The sequence below is a fragment of the Thermobia domestica genome, chromosome 7 (genome assembly GCF_964235325.1).
Source record: "Thermobia domestica chromosome 7, izTheDome1.hap1.1, whole genome shotgun sequence".
In the NCBI taxonomy this organism is placed as follows: Eukaryota; Metazoa; Arthropoda; class Insecta; order Zygentoma; family Lepismatidae; genus Thermobia; species Thermobia domestica.
In genome coordinates this window covers 264,323,067-264,348,519 of record NC_137460.1, presented here as the reverse complement: position 1 = coordinate 264,348,519, position 25,453 = coordinate 264,323,067, and the positions used below count along the sequence as shown (strand labels likewise).

Below are 25,453 nucleotides of genomic sequence, written 5' to 3'. Positions count from 1 at the left end.
TATTAGTTTGTTGCCGGAATATGGGTGTTTAGTGGTGAGTGAAACGTGATTGAAAGAATTGGTAATGAACAGTGGAATGCCGTTTCTCAACCAATTGTCTACATAGATAAACGACCGCAAGATAATAGGGGCGGAGTGTTCGTAATATTAAAATAAATGGGGCAGCAGAGCATAGAATCATCTCGTACGTGTGTGAAATTATTTGAGCTAAGGTATGTAAAAAACACAAATTTCGTCGGGTGTTTCTGCAGACTATATAGAAACAGTCCTCAAGATTTACTTGAAACATGCAACGAATCACTTCCAGTTGCCATTAGAAGGTGACAAAGTTGCTCATTTTTGTGACTATAACTTAGGCTTAGATATGGATCGACAGTAAACATGGGATAACATGAGACCCTTTGTAGACAATTCTATTCAAGGACTCGATTTGGGATAGTACAATATTCATAACGCGCGTAAAAATAACAGCTTAGGTTATGTCATCTCTATCTTTCCAACAGAATGTGTCATCTCATATAAAGTGTTGTTTCTCCCAGACCGCGAGTTCCTCGTTCCATATGTTACTCCCAAACCCAGAAGCCAGCAATCCAACTCAAAAAGAAAGTTTGTGCCTGACAGAAGGACGGACTATTTGGGTGAAATTTGTAAAAAAAACTACAGGTTTTACAATGGACACTTTTACTAGATGGAACAATAGACGAGACAGTGGGTTATTTCTCTGATGTTTTTAATGCAACAATAATACATATTTTGTACGGCTCAAAAAAGTAAAAACAATGACATTTCCAACAAGGCATGGCGAACAGAGTTGCCACACATTCCGAAATAAGACAAAGCTTTGGGAATTGTGGCGTGCCATTTCCAAATGAACACATATTCTTAAAAGATTTTCTGATATAGGAAAAAAGCTATTGAGATGCAGCGAATACCTAAACTATATATTTTAAAAAAAAAATCAGACACCAGCATCAACAACACTAAACGATTTTGGTCTTAGGTCTAAAACTTCTAGCATACATCTAGTAAGGTACAAAGATGCATGAGGTGCAGAAGTTGAGGGAAAAACAGAAAATTTTAATGAGTTATTTTGTAATAAATTCTAAACTACATAATCATCGTACTTCACTGTTCAATCCGTTTGCTTGTCCATTTTATCTCATTTGTCTATCACTTCTGCACTTTTATTTTCTCTCCGGCCTGAGAGCCTCTGGCCAGGACAACATAAGCAAAACCTTTCTGCGTTCGACGTCATCTATTATTTCTTTTCCGCTTTCGCTCATTTTTCATAGATCCGTCAGGGAAACCTGTTTTCCCTGTTGTTGGAAAACAGTCCGTTTCTCTCCCATTTATAAATCTGGATTAGAAAGTTATGTCTCTTGCTGAAGCAATATCTCGCTACCCTCAAACATATGAATCCTCTACGAGAAACTTATCGAAGACATTACTTCCGGTTCAGTACAATGTCAAAGTTGGTATTGGAAGTTGGATGGCCCATCTTCTATCAGAGGTAGCCAAAACGTGATTTTTTTTTTGGTTCACATTTACATGCAATGTAAGTAAATCTTTCATTAGGTTTCAGTCGCTGTTTCATTTTTAGCATCCCTAACATCAAAAATAATACAAGAAGACCACATCTGTATCAGTTAGCATTTGAACTAATAAATGAAAACCTGAAAGCTCGTTCTGAAATCTCAACTTTGAAAAAAAAAATTGCAGCTGTCCTTGGCAAATATAGAAAGCAAAATACCGATGATGAACCAGTCTAACATATCCGAAGAGATAACTGCTACATCTCCTGGTCAAGACAAAACAGAACTCGCCTTGAATGTAATGATTGTGGAAAAAACGTGTTCAGAAGGCAGTCAACAATTACTACTACTTGCAATACATGCCAGCAATCTCAGAAAGAGGGCAGTGACATGGAGGTTGATTCATTTTGAACTCGCCTGGCATCTACATATTGTGGAAAAACATGTGCAGAAAGCACTCAATGATTACTGCTCCCTGCAATAAATATCAACATTATAACAGCTAGCTCAGTGACATGGATGTTGATTAGGTTAGATTCTGTTCTTTTGTATTTTGTTGAGTGTGTTCACTCATACAGTGTTGTAATTTAATTTAAAGCAAAAGTATACTTTTGGTCAACAATGATTTGTTTTAATTTACTAAACCTAAATGCTCCAACACATACACTTTGCATCATGCGCAATGCTGAAATATGTGATTAATCGATGGCGGCTGAATTGACGTCGTCGCGAGTGGAAACGTGAATTGGCAGTAAGTGAGCGGATGAAGGTTAAAGAACATGATATTTAACGAATTTTATCGCAAAATTTTTACAACTAAGATGTTTCGCATTTGTATATTTATCACGTGTGTAACTTGACTATACCATTTTATATACAAACTTTATTTTTCAGTAAATCGTTTCACATATCTTCCTATATTTTATCACTAACAAAATATGGACTTCTTGTAAACGGTTTTCACAATTATGCATAGCCATCTTTTACCTGTATGAAATAGCATGTTTCCCCAAAACTGAACTTCGACTATAGCAATCTTCATAGTCTTGACACGAGCAGTTCCTCCCCATGTGTATTAATATATCTGTTGCAAAATATAAACTTATTCAGTCATTTGTACACACTTAGAACGCTTTAGTTTTTAATGTTTTCTCCTGCGTGTTTTAACATGCATTGCAAAATGTGAACTCCATATAAATCTTCTTTTCAACTGTGTGTATTCAAGTGTGAGAGATTTTCCATTGTGTATCAAAATGTCCTGCCAGACTTAAAAATACACAAAATACTTTTCTAAACTCGTCGTATGTGTGGTTTACTAAACTGCCTAAACTTGTCTGATCAGTTTATCCCATGTGGAAGAGAGGACGACTTGATTTTTTGGTCCCTTTTATTCTTCAATTTGCCATAGTTTCCGTCAATCGGCATGAAAAAATGTCTTGGGAAATATAAATATATGCGGTGAAAACGGGTTTGCGCAACCAGGTATCAACCAGCAAGATGCAGCCGAATCGCAGATGATCCAGAAGGCCCTAGTGTTGGAATAGACATGGAACATGTTTGTTCCGCTGGATCTACACTTGTAGCTGATGCGGAAGGTGCACCCTGATTATCGATGTCGATAAACTTGTTACCGTCATCTCCATTACATATATGTAGACTCAAGAAGAGGTAAATTTGGAGTCATTATTTTCAGATATACATTTACTTGAGGAATCGTCATTCGAATCTTCCTCGGCGTCAGCCATTTTACACCATGCTACAATCCCTTTGACGGCAAGGCAGAAGTGCAGCTCGTAGAGTAGATGCGGCACCAATTTCCAGTAATATCTGCGAAATTACGAACTTAAAACATGTCTTCCAAAACACATTCCGTCACAAAATGGAGGTGTTATTTGAAGGACTTAATGTTTCCTTTAATATTATTGTAAACCTATCTCGTAGAATATTTGTCGTGAACTTATCATTTTTTTCAGAACTTAACATCTTGTGAGTGTGTCAAATCTTTCTATATCCTATGTATAGTTACATGTTTTGCCAAACCTGATACCAAACTATATCTTATTCAACACTATTTGCATGTTTGGTTATTGCAATGTTTTAATATTTCCATTTGCCAAATGAGAACTGCCTGTAAATATTTTTCTACACTCTCGTTACGTGTGGTTATTGTCCTCTGTGAATGTACATGATTTACTATGTGTGAACCTTGTCTAAATGCAATCTACGATCTTTGCATCTCTGTGGTTTTTTACTTTGATGTTGAAATGTCTTTTAAGGTTGAGCGTAGACTATATTTTTTCACATTTTTCGCGTATGACGTTTTCTTGCTGTGCGTCAAAACGTATGAACGTTGAATAAATTCCATTCTAGTGTGATATTTTTCTCCTGTGTGGATTGACATGTGTGTAGCCAAATGTGAACGTTGATTAAATACCTTGCCACACTCTTGGCAAGTGTGTTTTTTTTTACCTGTGTGGATTAACATGTGCCTAACCAAATGTGAGCGTCGATGAAAAGATTTACCGCACTCTTGGCATGTGTGATACTTTTCTCCTGTGTGGATTAACATGTGTCTACTCAAATTTGAACGTTGATTAAATGATTTTCCGCACACTTGGCAAGTGTGATCTTTCTCTCCTGTGTGGACTAACATGTGTGTAACCAAATGTGAACGTCGATTAAATGACCTACCGCACTCTTGGCATGTGTGATGCTTATCTCCTGTGTGGATTAACATGTGTGTAGTCAAACCTGAACGTTGATTAAATGATTTTGCGCACACTTGGCAAGTGTAATTTTTTTCCCCTGTGTGGATTAACATGTGTGTAGTCAAATCTGAACGTCGATTAAATGATTTTCCGCACACTTGGCAAGTGTGATGCTTTTCTCCTGTGTGGATTAACATGTGTTTAACCAAACTTGAACGATATTTAAATCCCTTACCACACTCTTGACATGTGTAATGTTTTTCTCCTGTGTGCATTAACATGTGTGTAGCCAAGCTTGAACGTTGATTAAATGCCTTACCACACTCATGGCACGTGTGAGGTTTTTTCCCAGTGTGGATTAACATATGTGTAGTCAAATTTGAACGTTGATTAAATGCCCGACCACACTCTCGGCATGTGTGATGCTTTTCTCCTGCGTGGATTAACATGTGTCTAGCCAAATCCGAACGTCGAATAAATGATAAGCTGCACACTTGGCAAGTGTGATGCTTTTCTCCTGTGTGGATTAACATGTGTGTAGCCAAATTTGAACGTTGATTAAATGCCTTACCACACTCTTGGCAAGTGTGATGTTTTTCTCCTGTATGGATTAACATGTGCCTAGCCAAACTTGAATATACACGAAATTTCTTTTCACATACTCCACAGATGTGGGATTTCTCACTTGCATGCAGTAACTTACCGCTTGACATATTTGAGCTTTGACTAAAGCGTTCATCAGTGTCTTGGTACATATGACGCTTTCCACTTTCCTGCGTCAGCATATGTCTTGACAAACGCGATCGATGAAATCCTTTGCCAAACTGCATCGAAGTATGAGATTCCTGATCTGAATGAGAAATGGCTTTCTTTAATATAATAAACGTATTCTCTTCTCCGTGGGAAGCATATACGTTATCGGGCCTGTAACATATTGAACAAACAACGAAATGTGATTGGAGATAATCATTAAGTAGCAACAAAAAATTGTCATCATTGGCTATATTTAATGATAAAATTAGGCTTAATTTGTTTTATTACATGAAATATTGTAGAAATATGAACTCGAGTACCACTGAGAAGTGTCCATATCTTTCTACTTTCAAAATAAGAGCCTGTAGCTTTTTCAATATATCAAATTGAACAATCATTTGTATCGTGGCGGTCATAAGTCATTGACCATGTGACTGCTTTGAAACAAATGGAGATTATGAGAAGTAAATCTGTCATATCTGAAGCTTAGTGTGGAGAAAAAACAAATTTGCGAACCAAAGGTTTAAGAACAACTCAACTTATTAATATAAACTCTACCGAAGATTATTCACTTATATCATCATAAGTGGAACAGGAAAGTCATTTTGAAAAAAAGAAAAAGTAACATACAACTTTCCGAGCTGAGGAGAGAAACTTAACGTAACCAGACTAAAGATGAATCGTTTACAGCGTAGTGATCGTGGTTCAGTGGTCTAGACGCTTGACCAGTAAGCTGGAGATTCTTTCACCGAATACACGTCGTGCAACTTTTTTTCTCTACTTTAAGAATTTTGATTGCGATTGATCGGCAGACAGACGTTTGTTACATTCATACTTGAGCTATCAAATTTTCAGGAATAATACTAGCAATAATAATAATTATCTCGTGAAATATTTAAAAAACAAAAATTTATTATCGCACAAGTCATACCATTACAAGCAGGAACTTGATATTAGAAAAAATATTTCGGTTTTCTGTAATGTTGCCAATGAAAAGACGAATTTCTCATCTCCATTCTAAAACAAACCGAACAAAATTGGGATGAGGCTTAACATTTTAATTCGAGATGGCACAAGGGACAAGGTTAACTCAATATCGTCACGCTTTAGAGACGAGAAACGAGACGAGACGAAAAGTATCGGAAACATTGCTCGTCTCATCCCGATTCTCGAAAGGGTATATGCCACTCTTTAGGTAACATTGCTCTGTAGACTGAATTTTATATATTATTTTCTTACTTTGTATTATGGTGTATATATATATATATATATATATATATATATATATATATATATATTAGCAAAGCTTATATATAGTTACATCTGCAAACTCCACAATTTAGTTTATTATAACCCTTAGTGTTCAATAATATTCATTTGATTTATTACAGTTATTTTACTGAAATCGTGCAATACAATATTTTCTACAGGAAACTTTAGCGGAAAGCTTTCGATTAAATTAGAGTAGCTGCAGAAATGTTTCAGGAAGTTACGGAATCCCTTTTCCGAAACCCCTACGTTTAAATAAGTTTTGCCAAATTTCAGGACAACTTTAAAACTTTTAATACCCTTATTGTTATTATTATTATTATTATTATTATTACCATTATTACTGAAATGTTGTAAATTTAATGGTTCAACCTGTTTCACCTAACTCCCGTTTCGTGAGTATTGTGCTGAAATAATACCGTGTGTATAGGTTTTCTCCGTGTTCCGCTTCCTTCCACTATCTTTTTCGAATATTTCTCTCATTCTCATCATCGACTTCTTCTGTAGCTTATCCGGCATAACCATTACTTAAAATAAATTTTCTTACGGCTCTTGTGAATTCAGAATCCCTACTTTCTTCACGAAATTTGTCTCGAAACTTTCCGTTATAACATTTGGCTAGTTGTAGGGACGTATGGAGAGGGTATGTCCTGATGGTCCTGACACTTCTCCCAATCCCGAGTATTTTGTAACTTTTGGCTGACGCTACCGGCGATTATACAGGCTTTAATAATATGTGTCCTTGTATGGAATTTCTTATCTATATTATTATTATTATTATTATTATTATTATTATTATTATTATTATTATTATTATTATTACTGAATATTTGATATCTCAATATTACGTCATACTGCAATGCAAATAAGCATACTCAAATTACGAAAATGAAAATAAATTCTATCACCCTATAAGGAGGTATTGAGTTATGAGAGATACTTCAAGAGAGTTTATAAGAGAGAAAAAATGTGTCAGCTACTTGACAATATGAAATTCGAAACTTCGGATGCCTTAAAAGAAGCTAAGTAGGATTTGTCTTCATCACGACACTCTTTCTAAGTAACACCCTTTATTTGGGTAAAAGACGTTGGATTATGGATGCGTTATATTGAAATATCATCAAAATATACAACTGAAATAGTTACTATTTATAAATTTTCTTGAACAAATATAAGGAACGTGTTGAAAATGGAGAAGGAAAACATTATTATTGCTTCTACTATGAGAAGAAGAACAGTTAGTAACAATTCAGGATATTTTATGACTCATAGCTCTGAAGAATGACGCATTTTTATTCACGAATTGTTTGTAGAACAAGCGAAGTTTTTAGACAGTAGGAACCGAGGGCGTCATGTAATTAGTTTTCCCTGTCAAAGAAGTCGTTTAAACTCTAACTTGTAAGAACAAGAGAAATTGAAAATTTTTCATTTTATTATAAATCAGAAATATAAACATTCTAAATTATAATTTTTTCTGAATATCCTCGGAGAGAATCGAATTGCGGACCCCTAACACACACAGCAAATGCTCAAGCCACCACCCTAAGAACGCTCTTTTAATTAAGAGTTGCGAATTCAACATTAAATTTTAAAAAGACCCAAAGTATCTCCGTAACTTATCTCTATTATATTCGGTTATTCTTGTTTTACAGGTGTTTCCAATAACCTTGAACGACAGGGACACGAACACAGATACATCGAAGACATTTAATATTTAAAAGTGTTTCTAATGGGGAATCGAAAGTGAGATCCCGCATAATAAACAATCTGATATGTGGGGTGCCTGGTTCGTTCCCAAGGCAAGTAAGGTTGAGACGGACATCGTGCTTGTCGGTTATCTCGGGATACTCCGACTTTGTCATTCCAAGAATTCGCCCATCATAATTCACTTGCTTTAATCATAGTCCTTCCTTAACCTAACAGGCATAATCGTTGGGCATTAAAGGATTTAGTTTTCAAGCTGTTAACTCAAACCAATCCGAATCGAAAAAGTTGAATTTTCTATTGGTCATTAATGTTTTCTCACGAAAATTATGTAGAAAAAGTCACGGGAATCCTAATTCCATTCAAAAATGAAACTGCAGACTAGTAATACCTAAACCTAAAATGTAACCATTACATATCCTTTGCAACTTTTCCAAAATCTGTACCGATATTCCGGAAAGTGCCACTGTTGGAGTTGTTCGTTGAATCGGTGGTCAGTCGGTCATGGGACAAATGCATATGACCCTCTGCGATCCTCCACCACCACCATGACACACTACGACCCACCACTCACCACGAACCACTGCGATCATGATCCAGAAGTATAATTCTTCTGCACAGGAAACTACAGATAGGAACGATTTAATTCCCATAAGCTGCATTTGTTTCAAAGAAGTCGCCATTACCTGGTCAAAGACTTAAGTCCGCCACGATATATACGATATCAGAGTTAACCTGGTACATACCAAAATACTTATTTTGTGCTATATGGAATAAACATTTCATTATTATAAGTGAAAATAGAGACGGGTGTCACTAACTTTATTTATATATCATTACTTTTTGTGTCAGAGAATTTAAAAATCGGAAAAAATTCTTTCAATTGCAGCTACAAGAAACTGTGACTATGATTACAAAGAAACAAAGGAACGATATAATAACTTTTAATATAATAACTTTTAACTTTTAAAGATACGTGATTCCCTTATGTATACCAATTTCAAATTGCGGTTTTATATAGTCTGATGCCTTGAGATAGTAAAATTTTGCGTATATTGATATGTAGCTACGTAGTTACATCTGATACATTCTTATTAAATACTTTTGACAAGCATAATGTTTTCAATTTCTTGTAATTTTAAACCACTTATTTGAAATAAATGATATAACGATTCCAGAATTCCACGATAAGGTAATATGGACAACCATTAAAACTTTCGTTACTCTTTGATTATTACTAGTGCTTTTATGTTTATGATCTAAACATAGAATTTAAATTTATCATAACCCGGTGTAATGTAATCGCAGAAATCGAAATATATACTGGATTTGGAATCGTACTATTACACGGCTTTTGCAAACAATGCCCCTCGAATGTTATTAGCATCGTGAAACACTCTAGTCATTATTGTTTTTTACGTTAAAAGTAAATAGGGCGTGCGACGATAAATGCTACACACTGAATAACGAAATATTAAAGAAATATGTTATGCATCACATTATAAAATACAAGAGCTGAACAGTTTAAAATAAATAATTGAATATGTTGAGTGTTTACATTTAAGTGGCATTTTATTACGTTACGTTCACTCAAATGGGGATTAAATTCGTACGTCTACCCGGTCCCGATGCTGGGAGTGAAAATCGGGATTTTCCCGGCTGACCATATACAAGCTTTGGTTTGCTAAAAGAACCTTCAGTGCTTTGCACGAACGCCTGGTCGTCGCTGGGAAAGGCACCCAGGAAGGCGAGTGGGGTGCATTGTTGTAAAGTAAACACACGTTATACTCTTATGAGTGCTCCACTTGTACGGATTCAGCTTCGCAAGCTAAATCGCCGTTTGCATGCGCGAGAGCCAATTTTTTTAGTTTATCATCAGTGCTTGTACGATATTTGCATACACCTTCGTGTAAAACATTTTTTCTAATATTGTGCAGAAATCAGCAGTGAAGTGACTAGTAGAAATGTTTTAGCACCTTAATATTTGTTTGTAATTTCAGTATTGTGTGACAATTTTTCTCTCCAAATCATTGAAAAGGACGGAATAATTGTGCCGGCTTGGACGATCACTTATTACTATGAGCAGAAAACTCCAGAGGACACTTGGGATTATCCGACGTGGAACGTATCAGATCATTATAACTGCAACGCCACTGAAGGAGATGACCGGTCGAAGATTACTGTAAGTGAAATCTTAATTTTTCCATTGTGCCACACCGCCACCTGAATTAAAAGAAAAAAGAAGATACAGGTGGAAATAAAGAAGTCGAAACGGGCGTAAACATATTCAGTAAAAGCTACTTGTTCATTTGTAACCTTTTGATGTTCTTTTACTTTGTATGAATTACATTCAGTATTGTTAGATTTTGAATACTGTTTAACAAGGTTTTGTGATTTGCACTGCAAAATAATTTTAGTTTTTTTTAATATCTGAGCTTAATTTGATAATTTGCTCACTTTTCCATTTTTGCGATACCTACGCTTTGTCTACCGTTCTCCCTAGCTTACGTTTATGATAAAACGTAGGTACGGAAGAAATCTTGATTTGCGGCAGCAAAGCTGGGATAAACGGAATAAACTAGTGACAGGGAGAGAGAGGGACGTGTAAACTTTTGGGAAAAAGGTGAAAATCAATATGAGCGTTACGATTATATTTACAAGATTCTAACAACGAGAAGAAACACGATTTCACGGCCACAGGAATAACCCATGCAGTCAAAACAAACAAATAGAAGTGTAAAGGTATTTGACAAAAGTATACTAACCACTAACCACTGGTCAATAAAATTTAAGATATTTAGAAGAAATGCAGAAAACAAATTATTAATAACAAAACAATGTGTTTTTTTAGAGTAAAATATAGCTTGCAGCAGGCGATATTTGAACGCGGGTTATTTCAATAAATAACACGACATGGTTCCGATGTATTCCTGCGAGAGCTTGTACATATGATTTTCAAAGTAAGCTTTACACTCCACGAACATTATCTAACAAAGCTACGAAATGTAATTCCCGCATGGATTATTGGTGAGGTCACATCCTTCAAGAGGTAGAACTGGCTTCGTAGATTTATGAAATCAACTTTCTAATCATCCTTAAGGAAGTTGTGTAAATATGGCAAATTTGGGAGATCACTCTTTAAATAATCGTTTCCTTCCTGTTCCCCCCAACCATAGGTAGGTGGGCAACATGGAAACTATGATTTTTTTCTCTACGATCGAAGATCAGTTTTAAAATTGATAACGTCCCTTCTTCGTAACTGCCTACATACTATATCCTTGGTCTTCGTTTTCCTGGTATTCCTATTGCATTTCCCGCTATCAGCATGGTACCGTATAAAAGATGTAAAGAGTAGTTACCAACCTTATCTCTCAAGAGTTGTGTTTTTAAGATTCCTGAAGGCAATGGTTTCATGGTAAATTCAAGGTGAAAACATAATAGTGTCTGGAAGAAAGTAAGATCATTATGTCGTTTCATTAAGTTTCTGGTTTCAAGTTTGCTAAAGTTGAGTTCTGCGCTTAAATACAATTACTATTGATACGAATACAGTTACTATTCCTCTGGACATTGCTGACTGGGTATTCATTTTCACTCCGTTTGCTTGTTTGGAAATAGTTCCGCAGGTGTGCTAATGATGACACTACGAAAGTAGTACCCTAATCATGTGCTGTCATATGATATTGAAATGACATGAAATCTCTAAGTTTAACGTCCCACGATTATGCCGGTTAGGCTAAAGGAGACGGTGATAATGAGAAATGAGTGAAATGGTGGAATGAAGAAAGTGGGAGGAAACGGGAGAACCCCGAGAAAACCCACGAGCACGGTGTTTGTCCACCACAAAGTACACCCGGCGCGAGCTGGGATCGAACCAGGGACCCCAACACCAGAGGTGAACGCTCTACCACTGAGCCACCGCGCCCCCTACTGTCATATGATATTATTGCCACCTTGCATACACTTTCGATATTTCGTGGCTTTTTACGTCACACTCAGCTAAAATATAAATTAATCGTTTAACAAATTGTTCATTACCATAAACAAGTAATAAAAATATCATTTAATTTACCTTCACGATTCTCATACTACTTGTATACGAAATAGAAAATATCTATGTTGCAAGTGCTATGTTGCTACTTGCTAGTATCCTATGAACTTTGAGCTCTCTGCAAGTCCTAATCGAACAAATGTCAAGCATGTAATACTTTGATGGTAAATTGTCAGTATTTTGAGAACCTGTAATTTCAAAACAAACTTCGAAAAAATCTCAGCCTTACAGTTTTTTTCGCCAACTGGTAATACTACTTGAAATGTAAAATTTAACTAATTTTTAGGGTTTCACTCATGAACTTCCTGATTTTGTATGAAATACCTCAGCGTTTATAGCTTCAAGTGCAAAAATATGGAACTGTCCAAAAAGGCAGTATGAAGTATGAGAAAGGCTATCAATACACACAAGTACTGACAAAATGGTAGAAAACTCATATCTTGGTGCAATTCAATCGAAAATAGTGTGAAAAACTTTTAAAAATTGAGAAAAAGTGCAAATTAAAGAAAGGGAAATATACGTGGAAACACAAAATATATCAAAAAACTGATACACAAATAAGCTATAAACCATTAGCTCCATAACTTTCTCGTCATTCTTGGTTCCACGTACTCTCACGTTCCTGCACTTTTGATTGGATAATTTAATATATTCCCCCGTGCAAGAAATATAATAAAAGTGAACATTTTTTTAAAGCAGTTTATATCTTTCACTAAAAAACCTTGGATTCATATCCATCATCGTGCTCTCCTAATGCAAACTTACAATCCAGAATGAAATTCAGCTTAGACAGTGTACTAAAACATTTTGCAACTAAAATATTTTGTAGCAAAATACAGTCTATGCTACTAAAATATTTTGTTCGAAAGGCGGGACGTACTTAGTAATTTCGTATTTACGATTATATTCGTAATCTGGACTGTACAGGGCTAATTTATAAATAAATAAGTAACGCTTCGCTGGCATTTTATGAGTACATCTCATTAACCCACAATGAAATTTGACTTAACATCGTTCTGAAATAAATTTGAATAATAATGATGATGTCAGGCTACAGGAGTTCTATATAGAAGAACGAAAATCTATTATAAAATAGTTTTCTAATGTACTGCGAGAACATTATCTGATAAAATGCTGCTGCCCCTTAAAAAAATTGAAACAAACGTTACTCAGAAATCGATTAGTAGTCATAATGACCACCTCCCTTTAAACGAAAACTAAAAAGAAAAAGCCGACGTTGGGCACATTTTTAAAGGTACTAAGATTCTATTTTGTCAAAAAACATACTTTGCAAATTTAGTTTGTATTGACAAATCTATTCTTAATCTTCTGTACCAAACTTTTCTTAAATAAAGAACACAAAATCCTGCGGGACTTGTATCTAGGGCCATTCTTACTTGTCTAAAATCTAAAAGCAGAATAACAAAATTTATTTCACTCAAATAATAAGAAAATCTTGATCTTAAATTACATTCTCTGCAATTAGAAGCAAAATAACTGGCAATACCTGTTAAATTTCGCAAGAGTTTTCAAACAGATTGGTTAGAAAATTTTTCAAAGTTTGTACTTGGAATATTCTTACATTCGTCTATATTTTCAAATAAGATCTCAATTCATTTCACTCGCCTAAAATAAATGAAACGGTCTCAAATTATACCACTCGCAGAGTAGGAGCTGTTCTGAACACCAAATTTAAAATAAGTTTAATGTTACGATCAAAATTTCTTTCATTGTTTGTCAGTACGGAGATTAATACTTCCTTCTTCATTAAAAAAAAATACTCATGAGTTTCTTGCCTGTTATACTAGGAATAGCAGTATGTCAAATATATACCTCTACGATAGGCTCAGAGCACCGCCAAAAAAAAAAAAAAATCGAATTGAAAAGCGCTTGAATTAGAACGAGTTGTAACTTTCTTTGTAATGTCCAAATAAGATATTCTTAAAATTTCTAAATTGTAGAAAGCACAAACTCCTAATTTGTAACACATAACTACTAAAAATGAAAATAAATAAATTATTTATTCCGTAAATTTGGTTGTAGAATAGCTGCAAGTAAAAGGTAAAATCCAAAACAAGGAATTCCGAAGTCAGGAAAATACTTCCATTCCTTCTTTTTGAAATATTATCAAACGTGCGGTTGGTAATAATACTTTTTTCGCTTCTCAACACAAAGGATATAATTTGAAATTGTTTTATCCGTAAAAGCTGAGGGCAACACATTTGTTGCTATAAGATACAACATAAAACATACAATTATGTCCGTAGGTAACAGAAACTAAAAATTTTCCTTTTCTATTTTTTTATCTACTCTAAATTTTCACTTCTCATTTACGCGCTCTAAGGGAGTAAGTTGGAGATGTTTCACTTCAAATCACGTTATCGCTACCCGATGAGTGAAATAATTAGTTATCGTTTTCTACAATCTAGGAAGGGATAATAATAACCTAGGCAAGAGCTATACAATTATACCCAATCGTTTTATTTGTAACATGTTTAGAATTTGGATCTATTCATGGAGTGCGTTCTTCTTTTCACCATAGAGGTTATAATTTGGAATCACTCCAATTAAAAGACAAGTGAAATGACTAAAATTTTTGAGGGACTTACAGAAAGAATGGGCCTAGATATGAATCACAAAAAATTTCTTACCATTTTATTGGAGGCCCGGAATATTCCCGGGTTTTTTTCCCTGGCCTAAAAAATCCCGGGAAGGAATTTATTTCCATTTCTCAACTTTATCTTCCAAATTATAAGAACAATATGACTAATTACTTTATTTTAAAATAATATGAATTACTTCTAAACTTTAAAGAATTTGGACGTTAAAAAGTTTAAAATTATTTGACTGTACTTTATATAACTAACAATATGATTTTCTTAAATTCCATTTCCATTTGAACTAAAAGTAGGGTAATTGTTTAGTATAGGGGCCAAAACTAGCAAAACGTAGGACAATTTACGGAACAAATGTGTTGACAGTGATGTACAAGTACTCAAGAAAGTACCGAACACAATTTCCTTTAGGGGGTAGGGGATTTTCACGAACCGTAAGTGTAAGAGGAAGTGATTTATGTGAGAAAAGAATGTGAATTGCTGGTAACGAAGATAGAAAACAACGTGCCCTGCGGGGCTCTATCCCGCCTTCACTGGCTACGCTCGCTCGGCAATGCTGTCTGAATTTAATGTTGGTAACGTAATTTAACATATGAAACCATAAAACAACCGCATCAGAATAGAATATCGCAAAAAGTAGGCGCATATGCTGGTCTACCAAATATAAACAATAGCCAAAATACCAAAGTACTAAATTACAAATAATGAAAAGGAATCATTTTAAAAGTAATTTAGAATTACGTAGAAATAGAGATGTAGCACTATTAATAAACCCTGAAACAGTGTTAGTAATATACGTCGGTCTGAATCCTGTCTCTGGCTTGAATTTTTGAAGAGGTACTCGGACTTCACTTACATGTAAATTAAAGCATGACATTTTTAGAAATGGGCAGGAAGAGAGGTCGTGTGGCAATATTACATGCAAAATTATAAAGATAACAATTTTTCCTGGAAATACTGCGAACATACATATTTATGCCCAAATGTTGAAAAAATTGTGGGACATGTGTCTTCTAGCAGTTACCCAACCTAATTTGTTTATAACATGTAATAATTTAATATGTTTATATCAGTGGTAGAGTCAAGTTTCGAAAATCCACTTACATGTAAACTTAAACTTTTTAGCCGTTTAAAAGTATGCGGACTTACTATACCATTTTTGAAACATATATTCTTTCGTAGAACATATTGTAAATAAATATCAATTTATGCGTACTCTCTAAATATAATAAACTATTAATAAAATAACATAACATCGTTCAGAATATACATTTTAAAGACTCCTCTGGGGACAACTGTAATAATATACTGTGATATAAAAACGAATTTAACTTTGAACTTATATACACAAACAGAATGCATTTTTATATGTTATTGTTCATAAATTCCCGGAAAACTCCCATTTTTGGGAATCTTCCCGGGAATATTCCCGAAAAATATCTTCCTGGGAATTTACCTACCATTAATCTTGTCATTTTCTCGTCATAGGACAGTTTGTGCATGTGGATAAAACCTTCGCCGTTGTTCAAATTGCTAGCTCGTGCCATTTGTGCACGTGGTGCCGAGTTCGATTCCCGACGTAAAAGTGCTAAAAGCTAATTTTACAATCAGTTACTTTAATTAATTACCCGTCATCAGCGCACAAGTTAGAGGCAAAAAAGAGACAAAATCTATTATGCCAATAGTTTCGAGTAGCAAGTTCTTAATTATATGATATTGTAGTTAAATTCTGAATTGCAAAACAAATTAATATCAGTATAGAATATGTATTGTAGGAGAGCTGCAAAGTGGTACTACTCTATTTTAATTGGAGACACGGTGTCTGAGTGGTAAAGCTCTGCTTGTTCGTTTAGCTTCCATCAAGCGGGTTTTGTAGTTGAAGAGCAAAAACGTGTACGTGGGTTTTCGCGGTATTCTGCCGTTTCCCTTCAGTTTTCTCACTCTACCATTCATTCATTGCTCTCATGACAGTATGCTCTGGTGCATAATTAAGTAACATTAAAGTAGAAGTAATAAAAACTAGAACCCCTTCTTCTTAATATATAAAATGATTAGTCCGCTGGCCGGACTGGGGCTTAAAAAGCATAAATCACATTTGGCCTGAGTAGTAAATCTTTAAATATACAACCATACTTCTCGGGCCTAACTTTGTAAATATGCTTTACAACGACATTTATTGGACAGTTCTTTCTGGAAAACCTTCAAAGCACAACTGCAAAATTAAACCTCCAATTGCTGTAAATAAAAATACAATACAACTTTCAACAATACAATACGATACAATACAAAAAAATACAACTTTCTTTACAGTTTCCAGCTAAAGACATTCTTACAACTTTCTAAATTGTAGAAAGCATAAACTCCTTATTTGTTACACTTAACTCCTAAATATGAAAAAAAATAAATTATTTATTCAGTAGAGTTGGTTGTAGAATAGTTGCAAGTAAAAGGTACAAATCCGAAACAAGTTAGGAAAATATTTCCGATCCTTATTCCTGAAATATTATCAAACTTGTTATTGATAATAACAGTTTTTCCGCTTCTCAACACAAAAGATATAATTTGAAACTGTCTTATCGGTAATAACTGAGAGAAACAAATTTGTTGCTATATGATACAATATAAAACATACAATTATGTCCGTAGATTACAGAAACTGAAACTATCCTTTTCTTTCTTTTTTTTACCTACTCTAAATTTTGACTTCTCATTTACGAGCTCTGAGGAACTAACGCGGAGGTGTTTCACTTCAAATCACGTTATCGCTACCCGATGAGTGAAATAATTAGTTATCATTTTCTACAATCTAGGAAGGGATAATAATATTCTAGGTAAGAGCTATACAATTATACCCAAACGTTTTACTTGTAACATGTTTAGAATTTGGAGATGTTAACGGCGAGCGTTCTGCTTTTTACCATAGGGGTTATAATTTGAAATCACACCATTTAAAAGACAAGTGAAATTACTAAAAATTTTCGAGGGTCTTACAGAAAGAATGGGCCTATATATGAATCACAAACAATTTGTTACTTTTTTGTTTATTTGAGACGTGTTTCCAAACTATAGTGAATATTGATGCCATTTTCGATTTCGTGTGTTGGATATTTTAAAGATTATTATAAATATTTTTATACATAACTGGAATCGTTATGTATTGTCCCCGATTGCTCAATAGGTTATGATTATTAATATATATTTTGTTGGTATATTTTTTATATTATGTTAAACCAATGATACACATTCGGAATTTTTTCAGCAGTATTAGGTAAAAATTCATATTATAGTACTGTACAAACTTGCATTTTACCATGTACTAGGCGAAATAGCACAAGCTTCAGGAAAAGTATGTGCATACAAAAAAAAAATTGAAATAAGGAACTGATAAGAATAAATAAGAGGAGCAAATATCTTGCGATTTTAATGTCTTTTCCGGTACATTTCTAATTCCTTATCATAATTATAATAATAACTATTATTATAAAAATTAAACAGAATAAATACCAATGAGCAACACCTACTGCGCTAGAAGACTATGGATTCGATAGTGATAGCGGCCGTATTTGATCATTTTCTCATCTCTACTCTTCCTAATATATTGGGGTCTTTCACATCTATCGTACCTTACTCCATAATTTATAGCTCTTATAAGTTAGTATACGAGTCGAGCTTCATCCTCCTAACTGACGACAGGGAAAGAGAAAGAGTAAGTTAATAACAGCTTTAACACTTCCTTTTCCCCAGTTAAGGTAAACCAAATAATGATATATAACCTACCGTTTAATCAGAACTATTATGTCTTGCATAAAACTACTTTAAAGTACCATAAGACGGGTTACTTTGCACATCGGGCGTTACTTTGCACAAAATTTGAAAAGAGATTTACAGTACTCTGTCGGTAAAACCATGAACAGTAGAGAGGAAGTTTCAACTGCCACCGTAAGATAGAACATGTAACTGTATTTCAGCTATAATGTTTGCGGTAAAATTCAGGTCAAATTACCGGGAAAGTTTGTTCTAGTAGATGTAAAGGCTGATAAAGGCTGTAAAGTCACTGTAAAGGATGATAAAATTTAACATATCATCTATAAGAATTTCTGTCAAAGTTAAATTAGTTTCGTAGAATACTACCATGTATAATGGGACTGGGATGCAGTAGTTGAAATGGAAATGTGAAACGTTCTAAAATCATAAAAAACGTAAAACTGAGAGTAGGCGTTTAAGCCTGTACTAGTGGTTAACTTGCACCAGTGCGAAATAAAGCTTAGATAGGAAACTATTACCACTGGAGCCTCCTGTGTTTTAAATTTAGGTGAATTTCTTATTTACGTAGATGTTGGAATGGATTGTTTGATAGAAAACAAATTATGAACAGTGGCAGATCCAGAAAAGTAGTATGAGAGAGGCTTCGTTTAAAAAGACTGTTTTTTTTCTTTTTTTTAAAGAAATTACTAGACCTTTGGGGACTGGGCTTGCAGCTTATACACGTAGGAATCACTAGCAATAGATTTTTAGGCGAATCTTTATTTTGACTCAAGCAGTGACTCCAACGATTTATCTGATCCGGTGTTGGGAGCAGTTTAGGAATGATTCCCAAAATGCTCCAGTTTGCTCTCAGAACCGGATCAGTTGAACCGGTTATAGTTACTGTCCAAGTCAAAATAATGTACAATGTTAAGAATTATACTATAAAGACAAGGGCCAAAATGTTACTAAACACTATTCTATATCAATCCAGGTGAAGTGGTGACTATCAATGTTGATATCTATACGGGGACTACCAACCCACCTACGTCCTACTCAAGTACAATAAAAACATCCAAAAATAATAATATTTAGTCAAACCACTACTATAAAGCTAATGTAAGAAGGAAAAACATTAAAAAAACATTCATCACTAATTATAAATCAGTGAAGCATGACAAGGAAAAATAAATTACATTTCAGCGAGATAATGGAACAACCAGCAGCAAAGCAGATACTTTGCCAAATACTCAAATGCAAAGCAAATCAAGAATAAAAATAATATCAATTAAAAAACGAAAGCACTCGCCGTTTTGCCATACCAGAAAACTCATTAATAATGAACTCATAGTTTCTGATTCCCGAAAACCTAAGATAGCAGCAAGACATGCGCAATACTCAACTACACAATACTGAAAATGTTCCCTTCTGCACATACGTCGATTTATTAAAGCGAGCAAATTTGTTATTATAACAAATAAGACTAAACAATAACCGCCCATTTTTACCATACGTCGGGAATATCTTCAGCGTTCGACCACAACCATCAGAGGTTTTCTCTAACTTAATTGAACCACAGTGCTCAAAGGCGATATGTGTTAATATCCGAATCTAATACAAACTTATTTAAAAACGACAAGTTCAAATTCTTTGTATTAAATTCAAGTTACGTTGTCTCAATCGCACTTCCTAACTAGATCGTCGCCATGAAACGAAAATTCAATTACCCGGTCACCGCATTCCACCAGCAACAGCACACACATACAAGCAGACAGAACATGTGACGTCACAGTACCAAACTGCCATATGACTGTACAGAGACAATGGGAAAAATATGAACTACCACCAATCACTGAACTAAGACGTTACACCAAAAACACGAACAATTCCAAGTGACTCACGCAGAAACAGTGCCAGGAAGTGACTAAACCTGTAGGAACCTATTAAAGTCACTGTCTGAGGTCTAATTGCAGGCTAGCCAGTAAAAAAACTTGCCATTTTGGGTGGGTTTCAGCCTGAAAAGTACAAACCCCGTAAATCTTAAACTGATATGTATTCGGATCATATTCTTGGACATGATTTTTGTCTCGTCAGTTGGCACTTTTGTGGGACATATTTTGAACTATTAGAATGTGGTTCCATAGTCGGTACCAGAAAATACATAATTTCCTTTACAAATATCGATAACTCAAAGTAAGTACTGATACCGGTTCCATCATTATACTATCAATTAGGGTGGAAAAAAATCATGATTTTTTTTTAAAAAAATCATTTTTGTTGGTTTTATTGATTTAAATCTATTTTTTTTTTTTTTGTTTTAATTCAAATCTTTCTCCTCGTATAATACAGGTCGCGAACTGAAGAAAAAACATTAGGAATTAGTTTTAAGTATTAATTATGCCATTTAAGTGAAAGTATTGGGGTTGAATTTTGAATTAATCCCCAATTGTTAACCTATTTCAATCCCAAACAATGTTTCTTCAATATTAAGGAAAAAGTAAATCAACATTCATCAACATGACACGAAACTTACTGATATTTTGCAGGGGCATATTTAAAAACCGGAACTAGCTAGCGGCATACATATAAAAAACATAAATTTCGCCTAAAATTAAATAATGTTCTATGGAACCCGGAGTTTCAATGCCACGTTTACAAAAGCTATTCATTGACTTCTAGCCTTAGCCAATTGGATCCAGTTTCTATTTCTTATTCCTATTTCTGCGAGATGCATCTTAATATTGTCCTCCCATCTGCGTCTACGTCTTCCTAATGATCTTTTTCCGATTGGTTTTCCAGTTAAGACTTTAAAAGCGTTCCTACTTCCTTCCATTCTGGCTATATGACCTGCCCACCTGAATCTCCTAGACTTGATGACCTTAGCAATGTTTGGTAAACCATATAAATTATGTAGTTCTTCATTATGAAGTTTCCGCCATTCCCCATTCACGTTCCTCTTGGGTCCAAATATTCGTCTCAGGATCTTATTCTCAAGTACTTTCAGTCTATGCTCTTCCCTCGTAAGCGACCATGTTTCGCAACCATATGGAGCAAAAGGCATTATTATCATTTTATATATAGTATTTTAAGCTTCAAATTTCTCGCCAAAATTCGCGACGACGAAAGATTTTGAATTGATCAATAACAAGAATACCCTGCTTTTAGTCGACATTTAAGTTCTTCGTGAATATGTACAGGTCGGTTAATATTGATCCTAGATATCTGAAAGTATCCACTTTATCAAAAGTATTATTCGATATTTTAACGCATCCAAAATTTGCCGTATTATGATCCCGACGAACTTCTATGTATTTAGTACATAAATTTCGCTTAGTTTTAATTTTTTTAGGTGGGGGGAACGGACCTCTCTATATGCGCTCCTATTATCTGGAAAACAAAAAATAGACGTGGACACAAGAGAATTTTCGGCTTAAATGTCCATGGAGATTTCCCCGTAATAATAGTCAACGATTTAAAAACCTTATGTTACGAGAAGAAAAAAGCAAGATTCATCCGTTATCCGTTCAAAACGGGATTTTCCCTAATTAGCCTTTGAATGATACTCGTTTTCATACTGTGCTTGCACAAATTTCAGTCTCATTTTATTATGATTATTATCTTTCATAATCGAAATAACAGAACAGAAACGGGATTTTATATATTTTCATTTTAAATTAATTTATTTCTGATTTAGATTTAAATCAACGATTTTTATTTAGAAAATCAAGTGATTTAAATCTTGATTAAAATCGTGATTTAAATCAGACTGATTTAAATCAATCTACCCTGATATCAATGTTAATAAAACGCATGCAGTTTTGTGTAGAGTGTAAAATGTTTAAATACTGAATGAAGACATTGCATTGAAACGTATGTTCAACATACTTTTTTGTATGTTGTTGAAAGTAACCCCACCTATGAAACATTTCAATTTCAGCAATTGCATCACAGTCCAATTATATGCGCTAGTATTCTATGAAACTGACTTAACTTTGACGGAAATTCTTTTAATTTTAGGCTGTTTTTACAGTAACTGCTTTCCATACCACTTCAACAAACCCTCCCGGTAAGTAGAACTGATGCTAACACCCAACATTGTAGCCAAAATACAGTTAAATGTTCTATCTTACATTGTAATTGAAATTTCCTGTTTACAGTTCATGGTTGTACCGAAAGCTGACTATGAAACTCTTTTCATATTCGTGCAAACTAACGAACGATGTGCAAAGCAACCCCGTGTTACGTTATCTAGTAACCACTGTACACGAAATGGAGTATCAAAATTCAATGTGTCAAATCATGACACGGAACTAGAAAAATGTTTGGAAATGAAGGAATCCATATAATTAAGAAATTACGTCCCTAATGTATTGTGGTACTTCGGAACACAAATATGCAAGCAAAGAAAGCATTTCAGAATGTTACCTATAAAATACTTAGGAACGTTCAAGTACACATTCAATACGCAAGACATGTAAGTTTATCCTAAATAAAGTATTTTGCGCTATTCTCGTTTACCAACATTCTGCCTAATGCAATAATCTGCACAGCAATGTTCTTTTTACTGGCCATCTAGCGCATGCTCGTTAGAGTTATTTGTACATAGATTCATATTCATGTAGATTTACTAAACCCCAAAAGTGATCCTATATTGAGAAATGGAGGTCCATACCCTAGAAATGATTGCTGGGAATTTAAAAAGTAGACTTCCTTGAAAGAAATTAGTGCAGCTATGAAATGGGTTTGTGTATGGGCCTCTACAATTAATGAACATCCATTGTTGGTAAAAATATTCTATATTTTGTATTTTGCTAATGTCTTTCTAAGCCCTCCGGAGAAATGAGGCTAGACCAATTTAAGCTAAATCCTGAGTAAAATTACAAACGTCCATAGTTTTTGTTCCAATATAATACATTCCACGTTTAATTTGGAAAATTTTAGGATGAATATTATTCTCGATATTTCTTATTTTACTAAAGTCTCTATATAAATAAAACAATATCGTCGAGTACCTATATTTTAAATGTGCAACAATTAGTGAGTAATGTGTAATCAATAATAAAAGAATCAAATTTTTATCAAGATATACACTACATAAGACTTGTATGAGCAGTAGTTTATATCTTGAAAAAAAAAATCCTTTATATCCTTTCTTTTTTTAAAAAAAAAAATTCCTTTTTGTTATTTGGTATACAGCTAGTGTATGTGTGCCACGTCATTCCCAAATTGTAGATCACTAACTTAAGTTCGAGATATCTCCAATATATAAATACTTCTTGTGAAGCATTTCTTTTAAACAACAATTTTCCGAACCGATGTAACCGTATTATCAATCTGAGCCAATTAGTATATGAAAAAATTAACATTACCTTTCTGGCCGAACTGAATTTAAATTTTTTGTGGTTAATTGTTGGGAGTCATTAGAGTACGACGCGCAAGTCTCCTGAACCACTATTTTTCGTAGCGTTTCTATATTCCTTTCAAATGCAGGATCATCATCTTCTGTTAATTCTGATTTCAACCTATCAACGTTTAGTTTCACGTCCAAAGAACACATAGCTGTATCCTTGTCCATTGTTTGCTCTCCTTCCGTTGTACACAATATTAACTCTTTGTTGTCAGTCATCAGTTCGTATGTCCACCCTTTCCCTTCGAGTGGATCTTCCTGAGGTAAGTCATAAGCAATTTCATCTTTGCACATCAATTCCAACTTAACAGACGCCTCTCCAGCCATTGTGAATTGAAATATAATAAGAATTTAACACCGGTCTTATACTTCCCTTATATTTTTTTGCCAGTTAATGAAATGATTTACGAGAACTTTCAGAAAAGTAACTTTATTTGTCCAATCTTCTTCTGCGGTTGCGTATTTCTTTCGTAGAGTGATTCTAGGTTACTAGAATTAATAATATTTGGTTATATCGGTAAAGGGACGCTGATTGGCTGGTGACATGACGTCACTGCAAGAGCAGCCAGGAGGACGACAAAGTGTAGAGGAGCGACAGTGGCGTAGTAAGTTATGAGACACTGAGACACTGTCTACCCTTTCAAATTAAAAGAAGATAGTTTTAGAATTTCTTAATAAGAATCAATATACATTTCATGTTGGAGAAAAATATAGAAATAATAGAGTCCGTGATAGGTTGGTTAATAGCAATAGTGGTAGAATCTAATTTGTAAATAATTTTAATTGTCAAAACTGGGAAATTAAAGTTCTGTCGCCGTCAAACAGGCCACAGAGAGACATCACGAAATCTGTCTCAACGCGGCTGAACAAGTCAGTGGAGCTCCTACTTGAAAGTAGCGCGCATGTGGCTGTGTGGGGTTCTCGCTCGCTGAAAGAACCTGGTAATGAGACATGTTTCAGCTGCAGCTTCTTTTTAGATATTCAATCATATTTCAGAGAAAATTTCAAGAAATAGAAGAAAAAAAACAAATTAATAACTACCGGAACAATTGCTGAAAGTTTTATGAATACCAGTAATTCATATAAATCTTCCACGATTTAGCTTCGGCTTCTTTTTAATCCCAATATCAGTGTATCAACACTGCGAAAGGCAAAAGCGAGCGCAAGATGTTTTATAGTATGCTATTCTGTTGTTGCTTTTAAAATCGTAAGCCAACTTTGTGTGAATTTGGATACGTGTGTCAATAAAGTAATTATGTGAAAACTAAATGATTAGATATAGATTTATTGCACCAGTTGTTATTAAATGTCATTGCACCAGTTGTATGTTATTAATTGTCGTATGAAAATTAGTATTAAGTTTAAAACATAGCCAATTTCTGAGCTTACTTTTTGAATCACAGATCACACTTTACAAAGGCTAAGCAAATAAGAAGATATTACATAAGAAGTAAATTATTAATTCAATTTAACGTATCCAGTGGATATACTGAGATTCTTCAGAATGAATTAATATCGGTATGGTTGTTTGATTTAAACGTTGAGGGCTTTGTTGATCAAAATTAAGTCTCCATATGTTATATACAGTAGTGCAACTTCGCAAAAATCAGTTTATAACGAAATTTGATTAGGAGTTTCATATTCCTTTCTATCACCGAAGCTGTATGAGACAT

At 34.3% G+C, this 25,453-nt stretch overlaps 1 protein-coding gene across 1 annotated transcript; it reads right to left on the bottom strand.

Annotated features, from left to right (window-relative positions):
* Positions 1-678: 678 nt before the first annotated feature.
* On the bottom strand, positions 679-24,274 carry LOC145690885 (uncharacterized). Its single transcript, XM_081766290.1, has 2 exons — positions 23,743-24,274; positions 679-5,164 (listed from the first exon to the last, which is right to left on the bottom strand). The coding sequence occupies exons 1-2, from the start codon at positions 24,105-24,107 to the stop codon at positions 3,781-3,783; spliced, it is 1,749 nt and encodes a 582-aa protein (XP_081622416.1). The 5' UTR covers positions 24,108-24,274; the 3' UTR covers positions 679-3,780.
* Between the last annotated feature and the right edge of the window lie 1,179 nt (positions 24,275-25,453).

Bases quoted from the DNA above. Each gene is read 5' to 3' on its own strand.
- LOC145690885 (XM_081766290.1), bottom strand. From the start codon at position 24,107: ATGGCTGGAGAGGCGTCTGTTAAGTTGGAATTGATGTGCAAAGATGAA. The intron at 5,165-23,742 runs GTAATGTTAATT...AATATGTTACAG, and splicing joins AATTCAGTTCGGCCAGAAAG to GCCCGATAACGTATATGCTT.